This window comes from Tenebrio molitor, chromosome 3 (assembly GCF_963966145.1).
Source record: "Tenebrio molitor chromosome 3, icTenMoli1.1, whole genome shotgun sequence".
Classification (NCBI taxonomy): Eukaryota; Metazoa; Arthropoda; class Insecta; order Coleoptera; family Tenebrionidae; genus Tenebrio; species Tenebrio molitor.
Genome location: NC_091048.1, coordinates 27,466,884 through 27,491,325, shown reverse-complemented (window position 1 = coordinate 27,491,325; position 24,442 = coordinate 27,466,884). Strand labels below are relative to the sequence as shown.

The following is a 24,442-nucleotide window of genomic DNA, read 5'->3' as shown; positions in this document are numbered from 1 at the left end:
CTCTCGTTCACTTTCGCTCATCGTTTTTCGATCACTCACTGGTTTTCATTCACTCGTAAATTTTTCCAATTTTTTTTGGTATCGTATTTTTGATTTTGTAGGCAACATTTGGTACCTCACGACATTTGCCTGTTCTAGGACATCATCAACAACATACAGGGTGTCTTAAAATTATCGTATTCCGAGATCGGGGCTTAGTAGGGGACATCCTGTTGACCAAGTAAAAATGTTAAAAAAAAAAATTGCTGTCACTTTGAAAAAAATATCAAAGTGCTCAATATTTGTTCAAAAGTACCTGATTAATATTCTAGCTATGTTGTACTTCCCTTTTGAACAAAAATTGGAAAAATAAAACCTATTTTTTCGAGATAAAGCCGTTTTTTAAAGAAATGTCTTTTCATTTATATTTTAATATTTTACATAATCATCCTCACCATTTTTCAAAATGAATGTCAACCATTTATATTTTTTATTTGAAGAAAACATGATGAAAAGTTTGAACCTTCAGACCCATATATCTTTGTAAAGACCCCCCCTATATTTTTTATTTTATTTTTTCGAGATTCCTGAGATTTTTCCCTACAACACCCCCGACTTGGAATATGTTAATTTTGCGACACCCTGTATAACTCTTCATTATCCATTTCCACAACGCGCACACAATCACTTTATTGACGTTACAGAACTTTGTTTATTTTGTATTTTTATTTTTTTTTATTTAAAATTTTGAATACTTTCTAAGAAGATATCGAACAAAACCAAATACAGTACTCGAGAGTAAGGCCGGTTTCGTTCACTTGAATTGCAATTCGCGTGAACGAAAGCTTTGCCTTCTTCACTCTTACTGTAAATAACTATGTCAATATTTTCACAATTTTTAGGAATTGTTTAAACAATTGCTCGAGATGTGTACCACTTGTATTTTTTTTTTTTTTTTTGGTAGTCTTAAAATTTAATTTGACCGGATCACAGCAGGGAGCGTTTCCGTTTCGTCGCCGAGGAAAAAATAATTGCAACGTTCTAGTTCCGGGTTTGGCCCTCGTAATCCGGGAGCAGGTTCTGTTTGTTAAAGCGCAATAATTTCCTCCGAGGCAAGACGTTTGCGTAGACCACGAGGAAATTCGCGTTAATCTGGTCCCTTTGAGGGATCGAATTTTCCGTTTTACGAAGCGGGGCGAAAAATGCATCTGCCTATCTGGACCCTGGCACGTAAACAATGAACCTTATCGCGGATATTCCAATCTCCGGTCGGTTCACAACAAAAGGGCTCTCGGCTTGTCTCGGTGACGTCACGCACAGGACGCGACTGGTAAGTGACGGAGAGGGAACGGGAGTGGGCCCTTTGAAAGCCGTGACCGATCTAATTACACCATGACATGGAGGGAAATCACATTTCAATGTGCCGTTTGTATTGGTCCTGATATGATATTAGTGCCTTGGATGGCGTGCACTCGAATAAATGGACAGCGTTCGACGACTCCCTTCACGTGTTTAAGCTTTAATTTCGTCTTTTGTCGGGGGCACAAACGCAGATATGGATTCGATTCGAGTGGCGGCTGCAGGCGAAGGCGCCGCTGATTAAAATCGACGGCGGCGTCTCCAATTTTTTCCCTCCGCCTTTTCCGGAGAGACCGCTGCACCTCCTGGAACAAAGACAAACATCTCGTCCTCGCACGATGCAACCCCCGAGTGCAAACAGGGGGCGGAGGCGGCGACGGGACGGCGCTATTTGTTGTCATCAATCGACAAATATTGGACGAGTTTTTTTTTTCGTATTTGCTCTGCAAATTTTTTTAATTAAAATTTACGACCGCCGCCGCTTAACATTTGTGTTCAATTTAATAATCGCTAACGCCCTTCGGTGATTTAACGAGGAAATATCCACTTCATCTGGAGGAAGTTAATAAACACGGGGTGGGAGAGCGGTGTAAAAGTTTTCTCGGGAAATTCTGAAGCGAACTCGATTTGAAAGTTGTTAAATTAGGAAAGGCTTCGCAGATGTTCAAAAAATTACTGCACGTCTAATATTAATATGGCGGGAAATAAATACTAGAAACTTTGAGATTAGGAAAGGACGGGAGTTGAGGGGGGTTGATTGAGATGTGCTACAAAGGAAGAAACTATTTCTAAAAATGGTGGATGCGCCGGGATTTTAATAGTAACGAGTGTCTAGAGAAGTGAGTTTTCTACGACCAAATGAACAAAACAAATGTAACAAGTAACTTTTTTATTCAACGTTAATTTAAACGTAAAATTCGTACCTGATAAACGTCAATTAACAAGTGACAACTAACTTTATTTTAAGTGTCACATGATTTTTGCTATTAAAAACACCATAGCGTGAGTAAAAAGCCCGTTGCTAACTTCACCTCGTGACTAAAGCGCACAAAGTCACAGCTTGTCAAGGTGTATTTAAAAGATCACTTAGCGTCATGGAAACATATGAGATAAATGGCGTTTTAAACATGGGAGTAGAAAAAAAAAATTCAGAATAAAAATAAAATATAAATAAACGACAAACAAGACTGCAATTTTTATTTTTATGGTGAATGCTACAAAGAAATTGCATGTCTCTATGTTCGACAGTAAACTGGAAAGTTGTCGTAACCGAAGGAAAAATGGCGGATGCGCCACATATTTCTCGATACCGAGATATCAAAAAGAAAACAAATCAAGAGTGCTTATCTTTTGTTTTATCGAAACGTTTGTCTTAGCTTGATCGTAGCATATGTATACTTGATATACACAGTCGTTCTATTGCTTGCCTACCTCTCGACAAATCTATTATTAATTAATTAATTATTGATAATTAATACTTTAGCTTCTCATTTTACCACTTATTCTGGGATAATTGTTGGTTAGCAACAGCACATCGTTAACGTTTCTTTGACATTTCCGCAAAAAATCTGCTTACATTACTCATTCTTACGAATGTAAAATGTTGCTCTTGTTTATTTTATAAATCTGCTCCATTGTCAGATAATATTATAAAATGCACAATTATAAAATTCATGAAGTATGATTTATTATAAAGTAGCGTTTGAGACCACAAATTCTCTACGAACGCTTATTTGCATAGAATTCCACTACGACATGATCGATAATTTGCAACGCTGGCTCTGGTTTGTTATCTTTTTGATCACATTGTATGTGAGGTAAATGCATTTTGCCTGAAAGTTGTTTTTTTTTCAATCTCTAATTATTCAGAAAAAGAAAATTGGAACAAAAGAAATCGTGAATTTTTGAGCTTGTGCAAGCGACGGTATTTTTGGCTTCGCTCTTTTAAATTCGTTCGAGATCTGACCTACTAATCCAGATAATGGATAATGCTCACAAATTTCTGCGAGCAGACGGTTACAAAGGCATTCAAGTGGGAATTAACTGTTTATAAAAGCTCTACATTTTACGTTATTCTTTGGTTTATTGTGTATCTTTTTGTCAATTTTTTGCTACACTTGTATTCATCACGATTTTATATTTTTACGTTCGGAATATCTTTCTGTGGCGAAATGAACAAAACAGGAAAGACCGCAGTCTTGTCTCTTTGAAATGTTGCTCCAATGTAAATTACAGATGTAACAGATGCGTCCAGATTAAACTTTGGATATTTCCAACTAGAACGACGAGATTAGATCTAAACATTGTATTTTATGCGCTCGGACCACTCGATTACAAATCACTGTAGCTGTGACACTAATAGAAAGTTGCTCTATGAAGTTACATCCACAAATATTCTCTTAACTTTCTACCAATTGTTATTTTTTCAAACGAACGTCAATTCCAATTGATGACATTTTTCTTGAGTCTCTAATATCAACTTCAAAAACAGCGTTTTCAAATTTTTTTAGATAAATCTAATGAACAAAACTTCAACTCTTCAACACCACTAACTGTTGCTCTTTAGTAATGTACAAAGTGATCAACAATAAACCAAATCAACTAAGATAATTATATCATCTGTTGTTTTATCGAAACGTTCGTCTTAGCTTGATCGTACACATATGTATACTTGCTATACAGTCGTTTTATTGGTTGCCTACCTCTCGAAGAATCTATTATTAATTAATTGATTATTAATAATTAATGCTTTATCTTCAACGGTAAAACTCACTTTAACACTTAATCTGGCATAATTGTTGCTTACAATTACAGGAAACGTCCGTAAACTTTACCGAAATCGAAAAGAAAAAACTTTTATTCAAGGTTAACGTCATCCTTGCTTTAAAACTGACGTTTGTTTGACATTTCACCAAAGAATCTGCTTACCGGTGGCGTTGCCTTTGGCAATAAAGCTGGTAAATTACCCATTATTACGACTGTAAAATGTTGCTCTTCTTCATTTTATAAATTTTCTCCATTATAATAAAGTGCACAGTTATAATTCCAACGTCAAAAATTCATGGGTATGATTTATTATAAAGTAGCGATTGAGTCCACAAATTGTCTATGCCTATTTGCATAGGATTCCGCTACGACGTGACCAATAATAATTTGGAACGCCTGCTCTGGTTTGTATTCTTTTTGATCACTTTGTACGTGAATGGTGGATGCGCCGGAAAATATAAACAATTTCTCTAGTTCTGTCTTATCAGGTATGACATAAAGCTTGCTGTCACGTGGTTGTCTTGAAGTGATTCAATTGATGAAAACCAAAGCTGCCGTCTCTGTTACTAACTTTGGAATTTGCTAATAAAGATTTTAGCACTGCAAATTTTTTTTACTTGTGTTTTTCAGACTAAATCTAAATGCTGTTCTATGTAGGTTTATCGTAGCAAAAACACGCTATCTTGTAGACGTCGTTAACCCTGAAAATTGCTTTAATAAATAGCAAAAGTAGGCAAAGCTCCAGCAAATGATTTTCATAAACTCCTCGATGTCTCTGTTGTTTAACGACGTAACTCCGACCTAAACACATCGTTTCTAGATGTTTACAAGATGAAAACTCCTTTGTCTCTAACAGTTACTCCGGAAATTACCGCGTGGTGGTTTATAGAACTAGTGGATGCGCCGGGAAACACATATTTAATCATATTTTTTTCTGTTTGTCGAAGCTGATGAAATAAAAATTGTTCTCGTCGCGACACGGTCTCTCATCTTGGTCTGTGCTGCCAACTTTCAAAGTTGAAAAAATTTATGAAGAGGGAACGCCTCGATAAACACTACGAGTGATATTTTTTTACATCTCTGTTTTTGATGACCTAGATTACAACTAAAAGCTGCCTTTGTAGACTTCGTAATGGTCAGTCGATTGGAAAACGCGACATTCTTTTATCTCTGATGCGAACCCTAAAAAACTGATTTAATATGAATTGCAAAAACCAGGGAATGCGTCTGCAAGTGTTTTTAAAATTTTATTGTTTTCAATTGTCATAAATTTTCATTTTTCTCCTTTGCAATTTGTCGAAACTGTCAAAAGCAAATGTGAAACCATTTTTAAAAGATTTGAAAGCTTCAGGGACGTTGTTTCAAACAATAAAATTTTGTATGCAACTCGTTTTTGGGTAAATTGGGCTTTTCTAATTGCCCTCGAGTCCTTAAAACCCTCGCTACGCTCGTGTTTTAATCTTGTCCCTCGGACAATTAGAAAAGCCCAATTTACACAGAAACTCGTTGCATAAATAACTATTACGATATCTAAATTGTTCCACGAAATAACTTTGACCTAAAAAGCACGTATTAAAAGCGGATTATTAACGGTAACTGTTGAAAATTTCTTTTAGGAGTTTTCAAGAATGGTGGATGCGCCGGGAGTATTTTTCTGAAACTTATTAATAAGTCTCTTTTTGTTGAAAATTGCTCTTAAATGGATTGCAAAAATGGTTGATACGCCTGTAAATAGTACAATAAAATCTTTTCATATTTCTATTCTTGGAAAAGCTCGGTTATATCATATTTTATAGCCTTGCTGTGGACAATCGATCAAAAACACTCTATATCTGACATTAATCTTGAGAATGGCTCCATATTAAATAAAAATCAACGGCGACGGTGAAGGAAAAGATTTCAATAAACCAATCGAAATCTCGATTGCTTCAATCGAAAAACAGTGATTCGAGATTTTTTTTAAGCCAATCTGATAAAGATGAACATAAAAATGAGTCTTCCGTAGACTAATGTTACGATATGATTCTTCAATATTTCAGTTGTTTGTCGAGCTCGACAAAATTTTACATTTTTTTGCCTTCGGGGCGAATCGAACAAATAAGTTGCAAGAAATTGCGAATGCGCCGGAAAATCTTTTCATATTCCTCGCACAATCAGATGATATCAAAATTTCTCTTTTATAGATTTCATTATGGCGAATCGAGCGGACAGATCTTTTATCTTTGGCGTCGAACGCTAAAAGTCTAATAAAACGGTGGTTGCGCTGGAAAATTCTTAAAAGAAAATCTATTGCCTGACGATGGAACCTAAAAACTGAAACTTCACATTTATAGCCGCGAGTTCGCTCTGTTTGCGTTTTTAATTAAGAAAAAACAAGAAAAAAGGCAAGAGAGATTTTCTCAGTTAAGAAGATTCAACAAAGAATAAAGTACCTAGTTGCTTTTCGATCAATACGATGCGTCCAAAGAGATTTTTTTTGTCTAGTGTAAAATAGTATGCTTAATTTTACAGCTTTGGAATAACTGTTTTCAATACAAGTGAGCAAAGTAGTGCATTTAAGCACGAGTACGGAAGTTGGGCGTCTGAGACGAAAGCGAGGACCCCAACCGTAAAAGTGCGTGTTTAATCTATTTTTTCCATTATTATAAAAAAGAGTCGCGGCAGCATTTTTTTGGTCACTTTTTGAATTTTGAGTTAATTCCAGTGAGTGTAATTAAGCATCGGTTTCACCCCTTATTATGCCGCAAATCACTATTTTTTAATGTAAATAAATCAAAATGACAAAAACATGACAAGAGTAAAAAATGAGGTTATACTAACGTAAACTGTACATTATCTATCTGCATCACTATTTTTCATAACTGTTAAAATCACTGAAATAATAACTTCTACAAAATCAGCCCAACAACAGTTTTTCACAACAAAACGTGGATCAACAAAATTCGAAACAATCACTTTGCTCACTAGTGAGAAATTATTATTTCCTCACTCAATTGCCACCTTTGTTAACTATTTTCAGTGAGCAAAAACCACTAAAATCCAATCATCATGGAAAATACTTAGTTATTTACATTAGAGTACGATAGGAGGATTTTACAGCGCGAATACTAGGTTCAGGCACGGGGCGAGGCCGAGAATAGTTGGATTAGTTGTAAAATACCTTCCGTACGACATTTGTATTAGTCTTTTCGACTGACCAAATGTTCTATTTTGCGAAATAACAAATGTCAAACTTTTTGACATACAGAGCTGCCAACCCGATAGATTATATTAGTCAATAAAAATTAAAAAAAAAAACATTAATCGGAAAAATAATAAACTTTAATTTTAAAGTAATTGTAGGAAGAGTAGATTAACCGTGCGTGCTACCGCACTCCTCCAGAAATTTACAACATCGGTCGGTAAATCGCAGCTACCTTAATCTAAATTGAAAGGTAAAGATGTGATTTACAGTTAGGGAAGCCGAAAAATTGATTTCTCGCTTTGGTACACTTCTGACTCGCTGCGGTCGCGTGCGCAAACTTCCCACTTGTATAAAAAAGTACGTGTACGTACAGTCTGCAATTGTTACGATAAGATTTGACGAAACACGAACCGAAACCTTGAAATGTTTTAAAATCACACGAATTTCTTTAAAAAAGGGGAACGGAATCTATCGCTTGAAGATTTTCTGTTTTCGTTGACGGCAAACTTACGTTCGTCGTACACAAACCAGGACTCCGTTAAAGGTTCAAGATTTATAGTTTTATTTATAGAAGCTCCGAAAGGTTTTCCAACATGCAAACTTCGTGCATTCTTTCTTTTTCGTTTTAAGCATGTCAGAATTAAAATATGTTCATTTTCTGCGACGAAAACGAATTCCTGTTTGTCGGTACGCCAGATCCTTGTGGGTCTTTTTCTAATTTGTAACAAATTGAAGTGGGAGAAACCAATTGGAGCAAGTGTGACCAATCGGAGAAAATTTGTAAAGACCGCAATATCGGTTTAGCGTTTGTTGGTTCGTCGAGGTTCGCTTTGTATTCCGTCGATTTCCCGTAATTGGTAAATGCGAAAATTTCCCGGAGCCAGTGCCACCCGTGACGTATCGCCTGGCAGCAGTAGCTGCTTAGGCTTCCATCGATCCCGGATTAATCCGCGAGGGCGAGCGAAACTCGCCGCGAACCGATTCGGTGGCGTTGTTTGTTCGCCGTTCATTTGACGTTTCGTTTTGATTTTTCGTTTTGCGTACGAGTTCCCTCCGGGGCAAATATTTGGCGCTGTTTGCGGAAAGGAATGCGAGTATCGATTCGGCAGGGCCGCACAACTCGGCCCCGCTTTTAATAATAGAACGTGTGTGTGATGAATCGCGTGTTGCAGGAGCGGTCGGTGGCGATGACGACGGCGACGACAAAGAGAAGGAGGAGGAGGCCGAAAGGGAACGGCTGGAGGCCATCCGCGAGGCTGAAGAGCGCCGGAAGGAGAAGCACAGGAAGATGGAGGAGGAGCGGGAAAAGATGAGGCAGGAAATCAGGGACAAGGTCAGTCGGGGGGCGATTTTCGAGTATTCGGGGGGCGATTAATCACGGCTCGCCCTGTATATGCGGTAACGAGCCGTGACGTTTGAGGGTGACGCGTGCGGCAAGGGCGGACCGTGATGTATTTGCGGCCGTCACGGCTGACCCCCTTCATAATTTCGTGATGGGAATTATCGAAATGTCAGACGGCGGCATCGATCTCTCCCTCTTCAAATTTTAAAACGACGAAGGCCTTGGCCGGCTTCGTTATCTCAACCTTTCATCTCTTGCGCTGCGAAATGCAAATTGTGCGAGATCGCGATCCACAGGATTTTTCCTCCTTAGGGATACTATTTGGTCGGGGACAAAGAGCACCCTTCGTTCGGGGGTCCTGGACGGCCCCATAAAGGACGAAACGTATTGGATACGGTTCAATATTTGTTTGGTATTATTTGTAAAAGGCGAATGTTTATGTGAACGTTATATATAATTTTACAATCCCTTGTGTGGTCAAACAATACTGGATCGGATGTTTACTCGAAACGGTCAATTTGACGATTTGTGGTGCAATTGTACTAAAAACATTTGATTTGGTGAAATTACCGCAAATCTATTGTACCAAAATATAGCTGCAAATTGAATTAACCGAATCTGATAAAATAAAAACGAAATTAAAATTCCCTTTTATGTATAACACGATTCGCGTTTTTTATTGCGTTTTTATGATCTACAAAAGTATTAATTCGTTGATGAGGTTGTTAAATACCAGGTGACCATAAAAGGTTGTGACTGTCTTTGTCAGGTTGGCGTGCGGAAGATCACTTTGACATTTATTAGTTAATTTATGTTCTAAAGTAAGAAACGTTTCTAAAACTGGTTTGAGCACAACGTCTTTTTTTAATGACAATGATTCACGACAATCGGTACCTCATCGGTTTCTTATTTTGTGTGTTTTCGCACGATATTGTAAAAGAGTCAGAACGCTTTTTAAATAGGAGTGTAGCTAGAGGCAAGTGTGCTGGACGTGCTACAGCAGCTACACCAGATGTTGTGGAAAATGTTTACAAAATTGACACATCTTCGTGCATCCTTTATCCCGCCAAATAGCGAGATCTGAAGTAACTCTTTTTCCTTCCCTCTCCGAAATAAATTTCCTTCATTTTAGAACTTTCCGATGAACCCTCAGGACAAATCCAATTTTACCATTGGCACAAGCACGCGCAACACATTACTTTTTTCACCGATGAGGCGTGGTTTCACGTTTCTAGTTTCGTCAACTGTCACAATTATAGAATTTGGTCCGCGTGGAGTGTTGTTGAAGTGCCATCGCATTCAATTAAAATTGGTGGGTTGGTTGTAAAGTCAGGGGGGCGAATTATTGGCCAGATCTTCTTTAATGAAACAACTAACGCTCAAAGATTCCAAAGACTCCTTGGACCATTTGTAAATGAGCTAGATTGTGTGGAATTAACAAACGGATATTTCCGACAGGATTCAGCTACTCCTCACATGCCACAAACAACAATCCATTATTAGAAACCTGACCTGACCTCTCTTGATTTTTTTTTGTTCCCTCATTTAAAAAACGTAGTTTTAGAACCCGATGGAGAATTTGCAATTAATTCAATAAATTGCCAACATATGAAAAAAAATCATAACCTTTTGTAGTCGCTTGTTTAAATCACTGTTTAGAAAAAATATTGATAACCTGGAGAAGCCGGATAACAATATTCAAATTTTTATGTAAATTTGTCTGTGTTGCTGAATTACCAATTTTCTGATTTTGTTGGTTGTTACAGCATTTCCATTTTTGAATAATAAATTAAAAAGTAGTCACACGACGAACGTAAACGACCTTCGTGAAGATAATTTTTTAGATGTAAGATTTTTTACTCCTATTAAATAATACATTAATTATGTGTACGCTAAGTGATGACGGGTTGTGACCAATCGCATCATTGCATTTGCAAATCGTCATGTTAATGTGGCTATAAAATTTTTATGACGCAGCGTAATGTTCGTGTATGTCACAATTATTTTGAAATGTCATAATTGACAAGTATGTAGAAATTTTATTATTCAAAAGATGTCATACAACTTTTTATTGAAGTAGGTAATAGCGGTCATTACACGCTCGTTGAATAATAGATTATTACCATATATGTATGTATTTAACATACATATAGAAAAAATCTAATTTGAGTGTTTTGAACTCACCTGTGGGAATATTTACTGTTTTGATTTTACTGCTTTTTAACTAATACATTATTTGTCGTCCGCTTTATCAAACTTGTTTAGTGGAGTAAAGAGAATTTCATAAAATTTTATATTTGCAAATGACCCGAGTATTTTCTTACGGAGCTCCTCTTTCACAGTTTTCATTTAATAGTTTTAAAAATCGCTCAAGATTTTGCTACTACATGTGCTACGTTAAAATTGATAGATTGTTCACAACTTTGGGATAAAATCAGTTTTTAATGTAACGGATGAAGTTTACTTAAAAACTCCTAGAATAAACTCATTAAAATTTCCGCATGGCATAAAATGTGTAGCGTAATCAATTCTCTTCAATTGGCGCTTCATTGCACAATTATTTTTCAAATCCACAAAATGTATTCGTCGACGCTGACATTTTTCGCTTTTAGTTTTATTAGTCTTTGGCAAACTGGTACCAAATTTGAATTTCAAGCTGTGACAAGTAAATGAAAGAGATAATTAATGCACCAGTGCACCGTTACAAAAAATTTATTAAACAATGTATTTTGGTATTCATAAATTTATTTCAACTGTCGATAATTCCCTAACTTGACCCACGAGTCCACGACTCGGTACATTACGACAGAATATTTTTCGTGATTTATTATTTAAGAATCTGACCCAGAAAGCGACGTGGAAAGGGTCTTCGTAAGTAGGAACCCTTGAGCACTTTTTCCCATTACGTCTAAACAACAGGAGAAAGTTAAGAAAATTGAAGTTGTTTGTCAGTATTGCTTGACGCCTTTTTCCATTTGTATGTAACTGTTGTAAAGGAAATCAAACGGAATTGATAATAAAAGGGAAAGTCATTCCGGATCTGTATTTTACACAGACGAGATCTTTCACTGCAATTTTCGATAAAATGCCTCAGAAACTTATTGTAATTGTTGCATTTTACAAGTCAGAAAAATATCATTTTTCAACTCACTACCTTGACACCGCACAGTCAACCGGGAACGTAGATTTCGCGCACTAGTGCTTCAAAATCATCCAAAAAGCATTCGCCTTTTTGAACATTCTAAAAATAATTTGACTTGATAATAATAAAATCTGGTTTACAAAAGGCCACTTCTCCAATTTGGATGTTGAAAATTTCGCAAAAGTGAAAATAAATCGCTATTAATTTGATTGACACTTTGGCAAGGGTCCACTAAAAATCAGACATAATGTTCGTTTCAATAAATATTGTACAAACTTTGATGCGCGAAGACGTATTCGGCACAAGCTTTCGCTCCATCGTCGCTCGTGCCTGAAATAATGCGCTCATGCGCGAAAAATGTCTTCCCGCACTCGGTTCGTAAATAACTATTTCACGATATGAATAAAAAATAGAAATTTGTAGTTTAAAAAATCACAAAAACTCTGTCGTTTCTTCTTTCAGTACGTACAGGGTGACATTTTCTCTGATAATAACTGGAGCGTTACGTATTGTTAATGAAGTCCTAATCCTTTTATTATTTCTGCGAAAACTTGAAACTTTTTCCCAGAAATCTAATACCAAGAGAACATGGATTTGGAACTCTTATCATTAAAATGACAACCGTGTCAGATTTCATTGGGCGAGAGAGAATGTGTAGTGTAGAGCTTAAATGTAGTCCGAGCGCCATCTTTAACATTTCCAAAATTTGCCAATAAGCCACGAGAACTGCAAAATTTTCTTTTCTTTAGTATGTATAAGGAAAGAATTTTCTATCAGGTGTTATAAAAAATTCCGCCCGGACGAACCTTGATAACAACTGAAACTCTCTCAACGCTTGGAAGTTCTGTAACTTATACAATTTCATTTGACGGTTTTGTACAAAGACAAGAAATTATCTATTTACAAAAACGCAAACGTGAAGAAAGTACAAAGTACTGTTTCAAGTGATACGTTACTACACTCCAACAAAACTACTTGAAACATTTCAAACAGCAATAAGAAAAATACTAAATGAATTTCTGGTGAACTTGTGCTCGCAACTTGTGTATAAAGAACTTTTTACGAGTGGGATTACATCTCTCGCAGGCTGCGTTCGTACGTGTTAACTTCCCACTTTCAAAAAGAATATTGCATAAATAATAAAAGTTTTGTCTAAAAAGAAAAAAATACTGTATAAATGTGCATACAAATCCCGACTTTGCGAAGGTCATTTGAAAACTTGAAGCGAAGAGAGTAGCATTACGTTTGGAAGCTGAAAGCAGACACTTCGAACATTTACTCTAGTTCGTAAATACGATTGGAGCTCCTCATGATTCTTTTACAACCGACAGGTCACACATAATTCACACCTTTATGAAAATCAAGATTTGCTAACTGAAATTTTTGATCACAGCCAACTCTAATTTTTTTTTTCAATCTCACGGTATTATTAATTAATTAATTATTAGTAATTAATGCTTTATCTTCAATGTTAAAACCCATTTTACCACTTATTCTGGGATAAATGTTTTAAACTATCCCACTCAAGCCAAAAAAAGCCCAATTTACAAAATAACTCGTTAAATAAACTACTATTAAATGTAGCTACGCCTCCACTTTTTTGTTGCTACTGAAAAATATTACAGCAGCAAAAATGTATTTCTGCCCAACGCTGCACGTATTGAATTATGTGAATAGGTTAGAAATTAATAAATAAATAAATGCTTTTAGTGGGCTTTGGCATATTTTATAAATAAATTATATATGTATGTAATAGTTACATAAAATGAGCAAAACAGTTATTTCCTCGTTTTATTCACAATGTATTTATTTTTGTTGGAGTATGATCATGAAACTAAAATATTAATTAAACTAAATGGAGCACATACTGAAATCTGATTTAGCTGCAAACAAAAATTCATATAAACACACCGAGAACCTGAATTATATTATAAGTAATTAATGAGTAGATTTTTAGTATACAAGCTCGCGAAAATAAATTTCAAATGATTCGGGTTGTGCCACCCTCCCCGGTCGAAAATAGCTCACGGGGGCAGACACGGAATTCGGTTAGTTATCCGTGGTCGTACCCGAACAATTTCTTCATCCCCCAAATTCAAACCAGACCACTCCGATTGATGGATGAAACCGGCGCATCCACCATTTTTGCGTGTTCGATCGATCCGCCCTGACTGTTCGACCCCGTTCCACGTAATGCCATTATTAACAAGCTATTTGCTCAAGAGAATCGGCCCGTACACCGGTAATAATCGACATAATCAGCTTTGCGTGCGATCCCCAAATTGCGCCGATCCGACGGGGGCGGCCCTTTTTTCCAGCTTCGACGAAAAAAGTTCACCCGAAAAATGGAACTAATAATCGGAGTGGAGCGGCGGAAAATTGCGGTCGACGATCGCGGCAAGACCGTCGAACGCCCTTATTATTTGGAAGGGAGCGACACGCGAAATCTATAAACAAACAGAGACGGGGATTCCCCCGGAGTGAGCGAGGACGTGTGGTTTGCGAGCCGCCCCCGCCGGGATGAATTATACGAGGCCGCACACTTCGGCGCGAGAGGCCTCTTCCTCGTTTCGTTTTTCGAACAATTTACGTAATCGCCCCGCATTTGCATATTGTAATTCAAGAGGGGATTGTGATTTACGGCCGGGGTTTCACCGAGTGGGTCGCCGGAAAAATCCGGAATTATTTCATTAGGAGCGGCACACGTGAACTCGCCAAAAGTGACGGAGACGGGAGAAACTCGATAAAGACGTTATCCTTTTGCTTTATTGAAATGACGAAGAGTCGATACGGAGGATGTTATTAATGTCTCTTAGGAAATATCCGCGCGATAGTCTCTTATTGAGACGGTTGTTTAAAGAAGCCGTATCCACTCACGCTTTAGATGGAATATTTTCAATATGAGGAAGAATAAACAAAGAAGATTAATAACTGAACTAAAAACAACACCTTAGTTGGAAAATCCCGGCGCCTCCACCATTTTTTCTAAAAAAAAAAAAACCATACGAGTGATGCTTTCCTAGTTGTCATTGAAGGTAGAGTCGTCCTATTTGTTTTATATTTGATCCACCTTAAAAGCTACCAGAGATTCCTGTGTTAACAGTGAAAATATCCTGGCGCCGCCACCATTTTGCTAAACATATTTTTGTTTTAATTTTCTTGACCATCGTCTTTTTTGTCCGGGGTATTTTTTGTAGAGGGAGAGGAGAGCAGTGAACGAAATGAACACGTTTAGAGCGTGAACGAAAGTGAACGAATTTCGCCCCGGGTCAACTATTTATCGGAACGCGGCCCGCTCATTGGCTGACCAATGGGGCAACAAAACCGGGACACGACGCTGCCCGGTATCACTCTTTACAACGCTCGAAATACATTTTTTCTTTAACGTATTCAGCCCGCACCCCGATAATCACCACCACCAACTCACAACTTTCCCGGCCCTTGTTTCCACTTTCTTTCACTTTGTGTCGTTGAAATTCGTGGGCCCGCTCGTTTTTGAAAGTTCGTCAGACCCGACTGTCACATTTAGATCACCCAATAAATTATTAATGTGAACACGCTTTCGCCTCCAACTTTCGTAGCAAACGAACGCACGTAAACATTTTCCCCGCACATAATCGCCAGCTTTGTCAAACTAATAATGACGTGTGCATTTTTAACAGCCGGCGGCGGCGCCGGCAATAATTTATTGCTTCGAACCCTCCCCCTGTTGTGTGACAAACCGTACCGCTTGCATCATTAAAAAATTTCAACAGGAAGTGAGTCAATCGGCCACCCTGCGGTACCCCACGCAACGTACATTTTGCCACAAGAGAAAATTGGACGCGCTCTGCTAAACAACTATTTGTACGAGCTAACAAAGGACTTGCCGCAATCGCTCACGGCGTTTTTAATTATAAAGCTGCAGTCAAAACGACAAATCATTTCAAAACAGGTGCTGCGAAAGGGTAGTTTAAAAAGTACAAAGTTTTTTAGATTTGCTGAATTGCTTCGGGACAAAATTCCGATTCTAATTGCGTCAAGCTCAACATCCACGTCTGGAAGTTGCAGAAGTAGTAGTTAGGTTTAATGGTATTGTCACAGTCGCAGTGAGAGCTTTAGTTTTTTGAGCACCGGAAAAATGTTCTGCAAATAGATTAAGTTTCGTTGTTGCAATTATTAACTTCTCCGGTCCCGACTGTTAAAACTTGAAAGGTTTCCCCGAACGATTATTTTGCACAAAGCGAGTTCGTCTGGTTCTTTCGAATCCCGAGTGTGGCAGCACTGACGCGTCGCGAGGGTTTCCCCGCTCGGCCATAATTTGCTAATCCGCAATTAATCGCCGTGTTTTGAAAACGCGTATGGACGTTTCATTTAGCGGGGGCGCGTTTACACGCGGATTATCTCCACTTGAAAGACGTACAGTGAAAGAGCGAGGGCCTCGTGCTCCTGAAAACTGCGTAATCCTCTTAGGGTCCCTCTCGAAGCCGTCACACTTTTTCCACCGTATTGACATGGCGTGAGCGCATTAATCACCGCCGTAAAATCGACGAACAACCCGCCCCAATAAAACCTCGTTTACTCCGGCGACAATAAAAATCGCGTTAAATCGCACAATACCCACATAGTTACCCCCGATAATGGAGTAGTGGTCGGTTATCGCGGCGCACCCCATAAATACGCGAGAGCGAAGGGGGTGTGTATAAATTACCCCCGGACGCGCTCCCGTTCGGATAATTAGGGAAATCCAGTGCGGCGAGGGATTTACGAGGGCGCCAAGAAAAATGGGGTGCGGGGTCAAGGTGGTGGAGGCGGCGGGGTCGAGGACCGAGATCGAGGGGGCGGCGATTTGCATCTCGGACAAAAGATGCAGAACACACAAGAGACATAGAATATTAGCAACAGCAGAAGGAAGATAACAAATACGACCCTGAGAGATAAAGCAAAGAGTGAAGATATTAGAAAAAAATAGGGTAGATAACGTAAATGAGTGAATAAGAGTTTAAAAACAGAAGAAAGAAGAATAGAAGAAAAAATAGGCAACTTGCTTATTAACAAGAAGGAAGAAGAAGAAAGAGACGACTTCTATGACCTTTGTAAAAACTTACCCCTATAGCTTCTAGCCCCTCCTGCCCCGATTCCGGTCAGCGCGACCGTCAGCGGCAAATTCGGCGGCAAATATTTGCCGCCCCCAATTAAAAGGGTCCGTCCGGAGCCCCCGGCGCGCCGCGCGCACTAACCGCCGCCGAGATAACGCGTTTCCGTCCAATTTGAATAAAATTACCACGAGAGAAATTGCAAATCGCCCCTTCGTGATCCGCGCCTGCATAATAATCCGCGATTTGTCGCCGCCGCTGTGGGTGGGTTCCGATAAAAAGTCGCCGCAACTACCGCCGCCACGTGGTGGTGCGTGACGCGTCGTCCGAACGTGACGCTCTTTTGTGCGTCGCGTTAAAATTCACTTTCGTGCGGCGCGATCGCCTCCTTTTTCATTCCGGACGTGGAATCGGTTAAAGGCCGATAGACCCGATCGGCGGCGGGGCCCGCCGCCCCCGATTTTTGCGATGCGGCTGCAAGAAGAGAGGAGTCGTCGGACCGGTCTAATTACGGCGGTGTCTCCCTCGCGAGTGGGTGATTATCACCTCCAACTTTCTTTTAATTTCCAATTTCCAGTTGTCACTCCTTTGTTCGCGTTTTAATTAGTATTTATGAAACTCGCGGCCATTGTCTTACGGACGTAATTGGTTGGGGCGGCGGCGTTTTTCAATTTCAATTAAAAGCGGCGAACAACAATGATAACGTGTAGTTATAATAATGACGACGGTGATGAAGTCGTTCCAGGTTTGGATAAAGTGGACGAGGCGAAGAAGTCAGTCACGGCAGGGGGGGCGGATTGGAAACCTTTCTAGTTGGAGATAATCTAATTACAGCTGTTAGCGCTTATTGATTATTCGTTTGCTGGAAATGGACCAAAACGGATATTCGGAAAATTAATATTAAATTAACAACATTATTCACTAAATTTAATAAACATCGTCCTAAATCAACTGATGAAGGATTCAATTTGGGGAGGAATGATGGCGCCCGAACACTGATGAATCTACAAAATCTAAATAATAGCCACGTCACCGCATTCAGAATGCTTTTTAATTGAGGAATTTATTAAAAATTCGTTGTGGATCGTAGTGTCAGTGATAGATACAGAATTCGCAGATTCCAATTAAATTTTTGTCGACAGTTACTACTTGCGCCGTCAAATCAAGATGGCGCTGTTGCCGCGTAACCCGCGAAATTCAAATGATCTAGTATTAAATTCTCTGACCGAATCAGTTTGTCAAAGAATCTCATTTAAGAGCAATAGCCGCGAAGTTGGATTTCGCGGCTTGTTTTAGATTGCACAAAAATTTAATTGTGTTGTGATCCATTAATCAGAAAGAGAAACAAACTTGACGACCAAGCTGAATAAAAAGACGAAGTTTTAGGTAAAATATATCTGAATCTGAGGAAGTAATAAAAACGGTTAAACACAATCACGAACGACTGTTGAAGTTTGTGACAAATAGACAACAAAATGATAAAACGAGCGAACAAATAGATCGATATTGCAGATATGATTCGTATTATGTAAACAGTGGCGACATCTCAATTTGCCTGATGGAGCCTCGAGTGGTTGTTGTCTGCACTAATCAGGGATATTCTCCCATCACATTACTAGCTCTCGGCTGTGATGAAACCAGTTTAACAGTCCAGGAAATTGCAGCAAATAAACATAACAATACACCACCATAACCTAATATTGTCGCAATAAAGACGCCAAGATTCACGTATTACCAGAATGAAATTTTAAATGTTTTATTATTGGAAGATTTGATTGTGCTTATCGCGGTATTGAATTTATCGCGGGTCGGGTCGATATCAAATAGGGATGGATTTTGTAATAATTCTATTTTTATCCAGTTTCTATAAAATTTTGTCGTCACTCGCCTACCATAATATCCGTAACGAGAAATTGATCCGGCCTGAATGACGTGTCGCCAGATGTGCGGCAAGATACAGAACGTAATAATAATTTCATCGCCGGACAAAATGTATCTACATTTTGTCATCGTCGACAGCGTTTACGTTATTCGAATAAAATTGTGGAATTTTTATGATGATGAGAAGAGCGTTGGGCCTGTCTAGACCCCGGGGAACCCCCACACAACCGTAAATAATAGATTTGTAACCTTGATGTGCACCACACAACGATCCATCGATTAAATATGGACGAATCGGCCGAAGAAAGGTCAAGTGATCAATCAAAAGTAGTCCAGAAAGGTCAGGTCAGCCGTGCGGTCGTGTAAATTTTCCTGTTGTGAAATTAAATTCGAGTCGGCGCGACCGTCGAAACGTGATCTCGGGGACCTCCGGAATCAATCCCGACGAATCGATCCGCTAATTGCGAAAGGAAAGGACGCGTCTCGAGTTCGTCCTGCGGCTCACGTCCTGACGTCCTCGCCGGTTCGATTTCATTTTTCATCTCCCAAATTGCATCGCACCCGGACGCTGCACGCTTTCGCCGTCACCGGAGCCGCTTCATCAAGACCGGAACGGCGACGTCTTCGTCGCGACGCGCTATTAATTGTGATAATTAATGTAAACAGGGACGGGTGACGGCTCTGGGACAATCACGGTGAAAAATCGCAGCCCGTCTGGACCATCTAGCAACGACGCGACGCTGAATTTAATCTGTTTCTCAATTTTCCGAGACGCTTTATCAGTGCAATTACCCTAATTTATCAACGGGGAACGGTGGGCAAATAAGGACGAAAGAGTACAAATGTCTCGGATGTTGTTCCGGAGAGGGCAAACAAAACGGACGGGGAAAAATGAACAGACGGTGGGGTTGGTGGCGGAGCGCGTTTGAAGAAGGGCGCACGGGGTGGCGGTTGACGTCGGTGTGAAATTGCCAGGACGAACGGGACGGGTGGGCGTCCTGGGGATGGGACAAGGATCTGAGCACAGTTTTGACCGATCGAAATGATAACTTGATTTGATTTATTCGTTGATTACAAAAAAGTAACTAAGTTTCAATTTTGAGACTTTGAGGTTAGAATCTAAAACTGAGAAATAACAATTGTTTATAATATTTACCAAATTCTCTGATGTTGGGATGCTGCGGCGTTCGTTGAAATGTTCTCGATCTTGGCGTTTTTTTGACAAGTGAAATGTAGGTAAAGCAGAGAACTCTAAAATTACTACAAATGGCCGTACTGCCAACTTAAAATTTAATTTTCAAGGTCAACTGCGTCGAATTATTATAATGCAACGCAACAATAATAACAACCGCGCTGCGAAAAAGAAATGATAATAATAATAAATGGGGCACGGGGTATCGCGGTATCTAATTTATCGGCGATGGTTGTTGGCACCGGTTCGTGGACAGGAGTCGATACGCGAGAGGGCCGAGGTGGAAATATTTCACCGGAGCTGCGTTATCAAAAAAGCTATAACTTAAAAACATATTTTCATAAGCGCTCCCAGAAATGTTATGAGGATTTATTGCGTCGCTCCGGGCGACTTGCACATTTCAGGAAACGAAATTTATTAGGCAGCCCCGAGCCGCCAGCCTCGTAAGGTTTCCTTCCAAATCGTCGCGGATCGCGTCGGCGGCCACCACACGACGTGTGCGGTAGATTCAGGGGCGGCGGCGGCGGGGTCGGGAAAGCGCGGTCCCCTTTCGAATTACGAATCGACTTAGAGGACGTAATATAATAAACCATTAGAATAAATTAAGCGCGAGGAGCCTCGGGCCGGAAGAACCTCCCGGAATTATTCAATTAAATCGTAGTCGTCCCGGCGGAAAAATAATTGGCGGCGGCCGCCCCCGCCTCGCGACTCGTCGCCTCGAAGGTGCGAAACGGACTCGTCGATGAGATTTATTTATTTCGTCGAGGGAGCGCCGACACACGCACGCACACACAAAAGGTGAGCGCCGGCACGGAATCTAATTATTTTTTTGCAGGGGGCGGCGAGCGCCGGAGAGGCTTTTAAGAAGACGCCCATCTTAATCGGGGTCAAATTGACTCTAGTAGGGAGTCCGTTACTTTATAGCGACTCCCTAACGGAGTCAGGTTGACTCCCTTTGAGGGAGATCTGCACCTGGAGGAGGAGCGACCCGCCGAATTTCGTGACCGATTTCCATTGCAAATTCGCCCCCGACTAAAACTCGTAACTTTGCCGTGCGCCCGTCCCCGCACCCGAAACGCCAATGCGGACCGCGGACTGAACGCGTCGTGTCTAAAGTGTCGTTCTGTTGCAGTACAACATCAAAAAGAAAGAGGAAGTCGTAGATCCCGTTCAGGAGGAGCCCAACCCGCTGATGCGCAAAAAGAAAACGCCCGAAGAGCTGGCGCGGGAGGCGGAGGCCGAGGACGAGGACGAGTTCACAAGTGAGTGCGTTCGGGGGCTTTCCCGGTTGGGCAAACGGTGCAGCATACTCTAGACAACGAATCGTTTTACAATTTCGATGTTTTTTGGCTATTTTACTCGTCGAGATTCTAAATGTTGTTGTTGAAATTTAATAACCTAGTTGTAGTTTACAAAAATGACAGTTGTAGTTGTTTTGGCACTAGCACTAAGTCAATTCACACTCGAACCACCTCACCTAATGCCTAAGTACAAACCAACAATAAAAGAAATTGTTTACAACTCTGTGCCTTTCGTGGCCTACCACATCATCGTCACGTGACAATATCGCAGATTACGTGTTGCCAAAATTGACAAGTCTTCTTCTTTTGGTGTACCTATTCTTGTTTTGTACTTCTGATTGTTGAAATGTCACCTGTGCTCTTGGTAGTTGTTGTGTTTTATTTTCTCATTGTTTTTTATTTGTCGTCGTCCTCATCGACACAGTACAATAATACAATTTTGATTGTTATTTGATTGTTTTGGTTTGTTTTCTTTCGTTCACCCGTCCCATTTTTTCCGTTCACATAGCGGTGCATGCGGACCGACACCTGGGTTGTCGGCAACCAGCAATACACCGGTGCGCGTTGTCCGTCGTGGAACGGGGGCGGCGGCATGTGCATGAGCCTTGTCCCTTTCTAAATGTGTTTTCGATTTCAGAGTTGAAGAACACGATAGAGACGCAAGTGAACGAACTCAAGTCTCAGATAGAGAGTAAATGCGTTATGCAATGAATTCCGGGGACATCCACGAGGCAATTTCTGCGGGCCGTCTTCATCTAGAACGTCACGGAAAATTCAAATAGTCTTAGGAGAGTCGGTCGGGCGAGGGGGGCGGCGTCGGCGGCGCGGTCCGCCGCGTCGCCGACGGTGCCGCCCGAGATGACGAGAGCCGTGCAGGAAAATGCCCAAAAACACAACAAAAGAGACTGCGATAAACAATTAACAAAAAACGAAAATATTATGATGACATCGGATGCCGTCACACTGTTGTCATAATACTTTTGTAGTATAGTGTAAAAGAATTGTTACCAAGAATTTTTGTAGATAGATGAGATATAGTTTGACCTATTTTTTTGTAACGTCAACCAACAACATTGTGCATACGGGACGTTTATTTGTGTTTTCTGAAGACGCATGTAGACACTTTTAACAATGAGACAATGAGGAATGTTCGAGGCTTTTTACCACGGCCACCAACGTTTCCGATGATGAATAACTACACTCTTCACTCCTCTCTTCCGAGCACACGCCGTGATTGGTCATCCAAATTCCTTGTGATCGCCTTTGATGTTCCCCCGGGTCCGCCGACGGCGACGACCGATTTCAGGGATCAGAAGCAACTCCGGGAACTAACAAAACGAAACAAAAAATCTTGTACATAGAACCAACGCTCAAATTACGCGCGCGCGCCCGTCGGCGGACGCGCCCCGCTTGCTCTGTATCTCTCATTCTCTACTTAGCTCTCTTTCGTGATATATTCTGTAAAATTAGCACATCCAGACGACAATCGAAGAAAACAGACGTCGCAGTATGGCAACCGCTTCTGTTTCGGTGTAGCATGTCATTCGATAATTATTGTTCGTTGTTCATTGTTGTTGTCTGTCTCTCTGTCTCTTTGTGGATACTCTCTTCCCGCCGTTACCTTCGAAACCACGACCAACATGTTCGAACACCAGGATGATAATGAATTCCCGACTTGAATTGTTGTTTCAGTTGTAGAGACGGACGGGCCCGACTGGTAGAGCGGTCAACCCTGCACCCGCGGGCTCGCTCCCCACGGGGCGGGCCCGCCGCCCGTCACCTAGTTCCGTTAGTCTTTGTGTTTAGTCTCCGGTCGGCGCCTTCACGATCCTGTTGTCTATGTGTCAATTAAATTCTATATATCATTCTCTGTAGGAGTAGCGTAATCTGTGTCTATCTTAACTCTAGTTGGGGTAGAGTCTAGACTGTATCGGTGTACTCATTAACTATAGGTGTCGTTGCTCAAATGTGTCTTTTTGGCAAAACGCAATGTTCAATGTGGAATTTGGGTGAAATCAACGTGAGTCTACAACACTACTACTACTACTACTAAAAAACAAGTTACACACGCAAATGCAAGACAATGCAACACTCGAGTAGGTTTTGTACATTTAGCAAATCTGTCTCTCTCTCTCTCTCTATCTCTTTCAAATTGTTGACCCGGTTGTCAAGGTTTTTTCGCGTTCGGCCGGTGCTTCCCCGGAACCGCCGTCCGAACCGTTGTTCCTACTTTGTCTGTTGTCGGTTATTACGGTTCCCTCACAACATAAGCAATGTAGTACGACTTAGTCTGGTGTGTGATAATACTATTAAGTGTATGTTTTTGTCTTTCGTATTGTATTCGACCGCCGAATTCCGTGTACTCAGCACACTTTTGTGACTATTGCGTTTGTTAATATCTAAAATTCTAGAGACAACGACACGTATATTATACACAACAAATAAGTAATTGTTAAACAACCAAAAAAAAAACGACAAAAAAAAACATAATGATCTGTAATTTCTAATCTTAAAGGTCGCCACGGCTGTCGTGGATGGCGGCGGCGGGGACGGGCGGACGCCGCACCTCCGTTCCCGCCTCCGCGAGCTTCTGCTTAAGTGACGTATTTAAATAAAAGCTAGTGATAAATTTATGCAAAAACTGAAAAATCGTTAATGAAATGATCAATGTTGTATTGTTATTACAAAATGATATTCGCAAGTATATATTACCATGTATTGTAGATATTGTTGTTGATTCGAAGATTATTCAGTTCGACATGAGCTTTCCACCAATTACCTACAACAAATTACCAACGGGTTTACGTTTTTGCATTCTTCCGTAATTTCGTTGTGGGACGATTTGTAAAGCTGTCTAGTCAAAAAACTTTTGTATTTATACACTTATTAACAGTAATTGTTTCATGAGCCATGGAACAACACGTTTGTAGTTGCCTGAGTACCTATAGTTAGTAAGGGCTGTTCACGTTGTTATATAATAATATTAAATTGATAAGTCTTAGTCGATCGACTTGATTGTTGTTAGTTGTAAAACCACCTGCAACGTTATTGTGAAAAGAAAGGACTTAATAAAATATTACAGTTTACAAACTATTCTTTCTGTTTCGGTTGTGGCTCTCGAATCGATACCACCGCCGACGTTTTTCCCATTTTTCCCCGCAACGAATGAATATTTCACGCGCTCGGAAAACTTTTCGCTAGCGTGCACGTCAACGTCAAAT

At 40.2% G+C, this 24,442-nt stretch overlaps 1 protein-coding gene and 1 long non-coding RNA gene across 6 annotated transcripts in view; one reads left to right on the top strand and one right to left on the bottom strand.

The window, feature by feature from the left end:
* LOC138125353 (uncharacterized) overlaps positions 1-20,138 on the bottom strand; it is a 55,944-nt gene extending 35,806 nt beyond the window's left edge. The window contains exon 1 of the long non-coding RNA XR_011157414.1: positions 19,885-20,138. This is a non-coding gene — a long non-coding RNA (uncharacterized lncRNA). The remainder of the gene's footprint in view (positions 1-19,884) is intronic.
* cpx (complexin) overlaps positions 1-24,311 on the top strand; it is a 131,510-nt gene extending 107,199 nt beyond the window's left edge. For all 5 annotated transcript variants that reach the window (XM_069040625.1, XM_069040627.1, XM_069040624.1 and 2 more), the window contains 3 exons: positions 8,461-8,621; positions 21,053-21,182; positions 21,859-24,311. In XM_069040625.1, the coding sequence (XP_068896726.1) occupies positions 8,461-8,621; positions 21,053-21,182; positions 21,859-21,932 (365 nt within the window). In that variant the 3' untranslated portion in view covers positions 21,933-24,311. The remainder of the gene's footprint in view (positions 1-8,460; positions 8,622-21,052; positions 21,183-21,858) is intronic.
* The last annotated feature ends 131 nt before the right edge of the window (positions 24,312-24,442 follow it).